At 43.7% G+C, this 8,862-nt stretch overlaps 1 protein-coding gene across 1 annotated transcript; it reads right to left on the bottom strand.

The window, feature by feature from the left end:
• Window positions 1–2,723: 2,723 nt before the first annotated feature.
• On the bottom strand, window positions 2,724–8,856 carry LOC117941291 (NLR family CARD domain-containing protein 3-like). The gene is made up of 7 exons (XM_034866358.1): window positions 7,261–8,856; window positions 6,976–7,155; window positions 6,709–6,882; window positions 5,736–5,909; window positions 5,287–5,460; window positions 4,623–4,669; window positions 2,724–3,413 (listed from the first exon to the last, which is right to left on the bottom strand). The coding sequence occupies exons 1-7, from the start codon at window positions 8,778–8,780 to the stop codon at window positions 3,286–3,288; spliced, it is 2,397 nt and encodes a 798-aa protein (XP_034722249.1). The 5' UTR covers window positions 8,781–8,856; the 3' UTR covers window positions 2,724–3,285.
• Between the last annotated feature and the right edge of the window lie 6 nt (window positions 8,857–8,862).

Consider the following 8,862-nt stretch of genomic DNA (forward strand, 5'->3'; position numbering starts at 1 on the left):
GGTCCCCTGCTGGAGCTGCTGCCCCCGCGACCCGATACCGGATAAGCGGTCGAAGATGGATGGATGGATGGATGGACAAGTATCTGTACTTCTACTTAAGTACGGAAAGTGAGTACTTTTGCCATCTCTGTTTAGGTGTGAACCCAAATAGTCGTTGAACGATAAAGACAAGACAGCGATCAGGCGGTAGAACCGGGGGCATTGAAATCCCGTCCATTGAACCGATGGCTATGATCAAAACCTTTATACAGCCCAGTAAACTGCCAGAACATGACTTGCCACTTTTCATGGGCTGTCAACGACTTTTCCAGCAGTTATAGCATGATTCATCTCTCCATGGAAATCACGTTGAGGGTCATAATCTTTTTTATAATATTTATTATATTTCAGAGTGTCAACAGGAAAATAGAGTTAGCAGAGGATGGTTTAGATCCATCGACCTCTGGGTTATGGGCCAAGCACGCGTCCGCTGCGCCACTCTGCTGAAACTCCCACCAGATGGGACTCAAACCTACAATCCCTGGCTTAGGCAGCCAATGCCTTGTCATTTATCATTGGCATTTATCAATTTGAACGTGAGCGTAGGCTGCGAAAAAATCTCACGTCTGGTCTGATCTTGTGTACGCAAGTTTACGCAGACACCATTATTACATTTAAGAGTAAACTTAAAACTCTCCTCTTTGATGAATCTTATAGTTAGGGAGCGAGGAGTCGCAGCGATCGCCTAGACTGACGGGGGAGGGTGTAAAGCCACAAACATGGCACCCTTTGTCTTCTCTGCTTCTCTTCATAGTCTTCAGATTAATTTACCATATAATCAATAATATAATAAAACTAGAGGAAAGCAGTGCAGTACAGCCCAGATCCAGAAGGGGAGAGTTCTAGCCCGACCAGGTTCCACTCTTTAACCTGTCTCTCTTAGTTACACTGTAATAGTTTTAGACTGTTGGGGGACTTTCTTTGACACACTGAGCTCCTCTCTTCTTTATCTTTCAATTTGTGTGCATCCATGTCACAGAAATGCTTGTTGCTAACTTAGCTCTGGCGAGTCATTCCCGGAGTCCTAGCATGTCCCCTAGCATGTTTCCTTGGATCAGGGAGGCTGCTAAATCCTGTTAGCAGCTATCGCTGTGGTCCTTCGACACGTCCTGCTATGCCATGTTACATCCTGCTAGGCCAAACCACAACAACAGTTATCTCACTACGGTTTTCATTAAAGAGCAGGTCTAGACCATACTCTGTGATGTTATTTACAGAAACCCAACAATTCCCACCAAGAGCATGCACTAGGCAACAGAGGCAAGGAAAAACTGGGCGGTCATCTTCCTCGACCGGTTGGGCATGAGAAAGAGACTGACAGAGAAAGAGAGAGACAGACAGAGAAGAGACAAACAGAGAGAGAGAGAGAGACAAGGAGAATTGCAGCAGATGGTGTTATGCCAGAACATGGAGGCAGCAGGTGACTCCAACAACGGTTCCAGACTCCACAGCTCCAGAAGTGATAGGAGAGAGGAGAGGGGCGAGAGAGCACAAGACTCCAGGAAAGGGAAGAATTCAAGTTAGTAACATGCATTAACGGGATGAGGTTGCATACAGATGGAGAGAAGGAGGGGGAGAGAGGTGCTTAGTGCATCATGGGAAGTCCCCCGCCAGTCTAGGCCTATAGCAGCTCAACTAAGGGATGGTCCAGGATTCACCCGAGCCAGCCCTAACTATAAGCTTCATCAAAGAGGAAAGTCTTAAGCCTACTCTTAAATGTGGAGACAGTGTCTGCCACGCGAACCAAAACTGGAACCCGGTTCCACAGGAGAGGTGCTTGATAGTTGAACGCTCCGGCTCCCATTCTTCTTTTAGAGACTCTAGGAACCACAAGTAACCCTGCATTCTGGGAGTGCAGTGTTCTGGCGGGGTAATAAGGTACTATGAGCTCTTTAAGATAAGATGGTGCCTGAACATGAAGAGCTTTGTAGGTGAGAAGAAGGATTTTAAATTTTATTCTGGATTTTACAGGAAGCCAGTGCATAGAAGCTAAAACAGGAGTGATTATTTACATGGAGTCTGGTGGAGATATGCTGCTCTATACACGCTAAAAGTAGTGATTAGTGACATGTAGTCTGATGGGTTTGGTGATGGTGATTTCGGGGCTGTTTCATGTTAAACTAAAAGGATCTTACTCTTTAACTAAAGGTTTATCTCTGTAGGGATCCATCCCATAATGTTGTCAGACTCTTAGAATAATAATCATTTTTCATTAAGTTGTTACACATTCCCCTACATTTAAAACATGTCGATCATTGACGTTATTCTACAAGTCAGATGAACAATTCGGCCAACCCAACTCCCTACGGACTGAGCTACTGTCACCCCTAGTAATTATACCTTTGCCTTTATTACTTTAATTATGACTTTGTGAAACAAAACAACATGAGGAAATCCACCTCAGGTGGGGTGGGCCTTAGGTTCAACATGGGGGGGGGGGGGGGGGGGGGGGGGGGGGGGGGGTGAGACACAAACACTTCATTTTCTGCATCCTTGTTCATTTTTCTGCAACAATTTGTGACTTTTCTGCATTAATTTATGGAGCAAATGTCTTCATGTTTGTAAAGGAAATATAATAGGTATTTGGAGTAGGCTGCACTGAGTTATATAGTTTTTTATTGATGATGATAGTTACCAATAACAGTTGATTATTTTTGACATATCATGAAGTGTTTTAGTCAAACAGTTCAAATGTTGATAATCAGAGATGAAATCAGATGAATGTTTTTGTGTTTGAGTCTCAGATCTGCTTCACAGTGCAGAGTGTGTGATGGTGAACAGACTGAACTTTGATTTCAGCAGCTGGTCTTCAGTCAGTGTTTCTGTCCACAGGAGAGACTCTCAGTCCGGCAGAGGACACATAGACACTGAGGAACCAGACCAGACCATAAACCCGGGATAGAGAGGCTGAGTGAATGTGGTGTAGAAGGTGATGAGGTGGATCAGTGAGTCAGAGGAGACGGTGTAGAAGGACAGAGAGCCAGCAGGAACGTCCACATAAACTGCTACTCTGTTAGAGACAGAGCAGGAAGTGAGGTCTGTTCTTCTGTCATTGTGCAAGACAGAGTAACCACGTTCATCAGAGCAGATCAGTCTCCAGGAATGATCATTATATCCAAACAAACATTCTCTACTGCCTCCTTTCCTTCTGATTCCTCTGTAACTCACTGATATCTCAACCTCTCCTCTCCTCTCGACCTCCCAGTAACAGCGACCAGTCAGACCATCTCTACACACCAGCTGACGCTAGTAGTTAAATCTGTCTGGATGATCAGGATATGACTCCTCCTCCACATCTGTCCCCTTCCTTTTGTTGTCAGACTGTTTGAGTTCTCTGTGTACTGTGTTTGAGTCTAGTTCCAAATCACAGACATCTGATGGAGAGAACAAGACACAATACAGGTGCAGGTTATCATCTGATCATTTATTAACATTACTGACAATAACTGAAAGAAAACCCTTCAAACGTTGATTTCATATTCAGCTGTGATTGATGTTTAACAATCCAGTTCTAACAACATGAAGAGTTCCTGAACATGAGAGTCAACATGTCAATGTCCAGCTTCTTGTCCTTTAGTTGACCCGATGAGGACAGCTAATGATCAAAATCTAGAAACATCAACTGAATAAAGTCTCACTAATAAAACTGTCCCATCTTCTTCTACTGCAGCCCAAAGCAGCTCTGAACCATCTGCTTTCTAAAACTGCTATTAGCTGATGTTCAGTTATAGAAATACCAGTTTATGGATGAAAAATGAAGATTTATGGTATGTTTGTGTCTGTGTCGTATATCTGATACCAGGTCTCCCATCAGGGAGGAACTGGAAGATAAATCTACCTCAACTCACTCTATTCACCTTTTAAACATCTTTGGGACATTAATTATGCCATGTTGTGTTCATGGACTGTGAGTTTTTTCAACGCTTATTTATTAAAAACATCCAGAGAAGAAAACTGAAGGGTACTTGAACAAAACTTATGTGTGAATATAAAATAAAGAAACAAAGTTAGCTTTCTTTTGGCTCGACTGTTGATTCATGTTTTTATGTATTTATTAGTTTTGTTGGATCAACGTGTTCTGTTTGTGGATTATAAATTAATATAATAATAATAGTAAGTATAAGTACATTTTTACCTGGCTTTCACTACCTTTTGGCAGGTGCAGGACAAATAAAAAATACTTAAGTAAAAAAAAAATCTAATGTCCTCAACACTGCTTTAAACTCTGCTTTAAACTCTGCTGGTCTTCTTCAGGCCTAACCCAGCGGGTTGGAAACCTTTCGTTAAATATGGGCGTTTAAAGCAGTGTTACAGACATTACATGTTTTATCACTTTTGAAATACCGATATAGCTCATAGTGAGTTAAGTAGTTCCACAGTGGAGGCACCGCGTTATTGTTTGTTGATTATTTCTTTATAGTTACCTATGCCTATAATAACATAATTCAGTGGTAAAGGGAGATTTTAGCCAATTCACCATAGTAAGTAACCTCATCTCATATTATACTTTCAGCGCCAGGAAGGGGTTAAACTAGTGTAACACACAGCTTGGTTCTCTTACAGCAAACTTAAAACACACTCACACTTCCTCGGACCAGGTGTCAGTCTCTGTGGTCCACCATGGTCCACCCTGCAGGAAGACACAAAAACACAATCCACTTCATACTCCAGCGCTGTGGAGCAAGGAAGCTATTTCCTGTTGCTAGGTAATGACGTGCCATTATCTCATTTGTCGTGCGTACCAAAGGTCAGTGACAACTAGGTAAAGCTGAATTAATTTGAACTTTGAGTGCAGATCAAAGCGGCACCACTGCTCCCCCCGTAGGAAATCAATAGAGCGGGCGGTACAGAGGGCTTCTGCCCCCCATCATGTGTAGGCGGCTTTACTCAACACAACAGCAACAGCATTCTCTATGCCCTGGTGACAGACTGACAGGCTGGAGGTCTGGAGGGGTTTTACTTAGTTTGATGTGTAAAATGTCTAACTAAATGACATGTAAATAGGTTTCGCTATTTGTCGTTGTGCTTTATGATTTGTTGAATTGTTTTCCTATTTGCTGTTGTGATTTGCACTTCGGGGCCACCGTACATTGCAGACCTCTGACTTTGAATAAATATCTGTATTTGTGTTATAAGATTGAGAACCATTGTAATACACCTTCACTTAGATACTCCATTGAACATTAAACAGAGTTTCTCAGTTAGTGACAACAAAATAAATAAAATGAAGTCTTGGTCTGTGCATACCTGAGAGTGTTCAGTCTGCAGTTTGGATCCTCCAGCAAAGCAGAAAGCCGCTTCACTCCTGAGTCTCCTGGATGATTGTAGCTCAGGTCCAGCACTCTCAGATGGGAGGGGTTGGATCTCAGAGCTGAGGCCAGAGAAGTACAGCCTTCCTCTGAGATCATACAGCCTGAGAAACTACACACACACACACACACACACACACACACACACACACACACACACACACACACACACACGGTCATGACAATTCAGGTATGACTTGGGCCACCACTAATACTTAACAATTACTTTAAGTAAGTTACTTTAAAAAAAACACGTGTAGATTAATGACAGCAGTAAAGAAGTAAATTACTGGGAAACTGTAGGGACACAGATCCCCAAAAAATAAATAAATGATACAGAATGTTGTTTTAAATTTAAAGTTACTCAGGTCATAACTGAACACCAACCTAAGAGTTTCCAGTCTGCAGTGTGGACTCTTCAGTCCAGGAGAAATCAGCTCCACTCCAGAATCCTGCAGCTCGTTGTTAGACAAATCCAGCTCTCTCAGATTAGAGGACTCGGAGCTGAGAACCGAGGACAGAGCTTCACAACTTCTCTCTGACAATGTACAGCCAATCAACCTAAAAGAGATTCAATAGAAAGGCCATCCACACATTAGTATATAAAGGAATAAACAAGTTAGAGCATTGTTTCCCACACAGACTATTTTGTCCGGCGCAGCACTGAGGCAAAGATGTGTTCTTGCCCGGGGGAAGAGACGCTGCCGCCTGAGCTCAGATTATATGAATGCAGTGTTGTCAGTGTGTTATTGTTGAAGTCCCGATCCAACTCTTACCAAACAAGCGATTGCGCCTGCTTTAGAAAGTTACCTAGTCTCATGTTTGCGGTGAAATGTAGTTTGGTTGTCGAGGTCAAAACACTATGTAGCAGAGGTAAATCCAATAAGCTTATTATAGATAATGTTATGTCATTTTTGTACTCTTACACTGAATGTTTGCTGCTTTAACCCAAATGAGTATTAAAAAGTATTTTCTGTGCCCGAAAACACACGTGTTGAGGATGAGGACCAGCCAGTCTGAAACAGAGCTGAACAGTCGGTCAGTGTAATTAGTTATGATATTAAATTGTTTACAATATTTTTAGCCTTCAACCAGTGCTGCTCAAGGAGAAAGACAGGGTCAGGAAGAGAAAGAAAAAGATTTGTTGTGCATTGAAGAAACAGTAAGAGAGGAGGACAGCATCCAAAACCGTGTCCTCCTCAATTGTTGCAAAAATAAGTACTCCCCCCCCCCCCCCCCCCCCCCCCCCCCCCCCCCCCCCCCCCCCCCGGTCAGACACTGCGCGCCACATATTGCTTTGTAACATGTGGGAAACATTGTTGAGGTTCGTTTCATCATTTTCAAATAGCAGAGCGCCAACCTGAGAGTTTCCAGTCTGCAGTGTGGACTCTTCACTCCAGAGGATAGATGCTTCACTCCTGAATCCCGCAGGTAGTTGTTACTCAGGTCCAGCTCTCTCAGACTAGAGGACTGGGAGCTGAGAACTGAAGACAGAGCTTTACAGGTTCTCTTTGACAATGTACAGCTACTCAGTCTGAAAGGGATTCAATAAAAAGTCAATCCAATAATTAACAGGAAGAAAATAACCACTCACAGGGTGTTACTTTTTATTTAACTAAACACCAACCTGAGAGCTTCCAGTCTGCAGTGTGGACTCTCCAATCCCAGTGACAGATGCCTCACTCCTGAATCCTGCAGGTTGTTGTTACTCAGGTCCAGCTCTCTCAGACTACTCTCAGAGGACTGGGAGCTGAGAACTGAGGACAGAGCTTCAAAGCTTCTCTCTGACAGGTTACAGTCTTTCAGCCTGAAAAGGAATTAGCAATGCATGAGAACACAGCTTCAAAAGACATAAATAAATTATAATTAAAGAAAAACTGCATTTCATCTGAATAGCTGTGCGTGTACTTACAGAGCTTTGTTGGAGGCTTTGACCACTGGCAGCAGCCTCAGAAGAGCCTCCTCTGAAGCAGAGTATTTCTTCAGATCAAACACGTCCAGATCTTCTTCTGATGACAGTAAGATGAAGACCAGAGCTGACCACTGAGCCGGAGACAGTTTATCTGTGGAGAGACGTCCTGAACTCAGGGACTGTTGGATCTCCTCCACAAGAGAACCATCATTCAGTTCAATCAGACAGTGGAACAGATTGATGCTTCTCTCTGCAGACAGATTCTCACTGATCTTCTTCTTGATGTACTCAACTGTTTCCTGATTGGTCTGTGAGCTACTTCCAACATAGTTCATCAGACCTTGTAAGTAACCCTGATTGGTCTGCAGTGAAATACCCAGGAGGAACCGGAGGAACAAGTCCAGGTGTCCATTTGGACTCTGTAAAGCTTTGTCCACAGCGTTCTGATGGAGATGGTTTAATTTGGGTTTGACTCTGAAGACTTCAGGTAGCCGGGAGGTTGTTTGTTCTTCCGCCAGCAGGTTGACTCCAGAGTTGGTGAAGGTCAGATGGACATGAAGAGCAGCCAGGAACTCCTGAACACTCAGATGGACAAAGCAGAACACCTTGTCCTGGTACAGTCCACTCTCCTCTTTAAAGATCTGTGTGAACGCTCCTGAGTACACTGATGCTGCTCTGATATCGATGCCACACTCTGTCAGGTCTGATTCATAGAAGATCAGGTTGCCTTTCTGCAGCTGCTCAAAAGCCAGTTTTCCCAGAGACTCTATCATCTTTCTGGTCTCTGGACTCCAGTGTTGATCTATTTCAGATTTCCCATGATATTTAACGTTCAGTTTGGACTCAACCACCAGGAAGTGAATGTACATCTCAGTCAGGGTCTTGGGCAGCTCTCCTCCCCCTCTGGTCTTCCACACCTTCTCCAGAACTGTAGCAGTGATCCAGCAGAAGACTGGGATGTGGCACATGATATGAAGGCTTCGTGATGTCTTGATGTGGGAGATGATTTTGATGGCCTGCTTCTTGTCTCTGTATCTCTTACTGAAATAATCCTCCTTCTGTGGTTCAGTGAATCCTCTGACCTCTGTCACCATGTCAACATACTCAGCAGGGATCTGATTGGCTACTGCGGGTCGTGTGGTTATCCATAGGAGAGCAGAGGGAAGCAGATTCCCCCTGATGAGGTTGGTCAGCAGCACACCCACTGAGGTGGACTCTGTAACATCAGTCAGGATCTCAGTGTTGTGGAAGTCCAGAGGAAGTCGACACTCATCTAGACCGTCAAAGATGAAGACAACCTGGACCTCTTCAAACCTGCAGATTCCTGCTTCTTTGGTTTCACTAAAGAAGTAATCAACAAGTTCTACAAAGCTGAACTTTCTCTCTTTCAGCACATTCAGCTCTCTGAAGGTGAATGGGAATATGAACTGGATGTCCTGGTTGGCTTTGCCTTCAGCCCAGTCCAGAGTGAACTTCTGAGTTAAGACGGTTTTCCCGATGCCAGCCACTCCCTTTGTCATCACAGTTCTGATTGGTTCATCTCTTCCAGGTGGGGCTTTAAAGATGTCTTCACATCTGATTATTGTTTCTGGTCTGTCTGGT

Source organism: Etheostoma cragini, unplaced genomic scaffold (assembly GCF_013103735.1).
Source record: "Etheostoma cragini isolate CJK2018 unplaced genomic scaffold, CSU_Ecrag_1.0 ScbMSFa_495, whole genome shotgun sequence".
Lineage (NCBI taxonomy): Eukaryota > Metazoa > Chordata > Actinopteri > Perciformes > Percidae > Etheostoma > Etheostoma cragini.

Excerpts from the sequence above, each read along its gene's own strand:
- LOC117941291 (XM_034866358.1), bottom strand. The coding sequence starts at position 8,780 with ATGACAAAGGGAGTGGCTGGCATCGGGAAAACCGTCTTAACTCAGAAG. Across the intron at positions 4,670-5,286 it reads TGCAGACTGAACACTCTCAG|GGTGGACCATGGTGGACCAC; the intron begins GTATGCACAGAC and ends GTCTTCCTGCAG. Across the intron at positions 3,414-4,622 it reads GACACCTGGTCCGAGGAAGT|ATGTCTGTGATTTGGAACTA; the intron begins GTGAGTGTGTTT and ends TCTCTCCATCAG.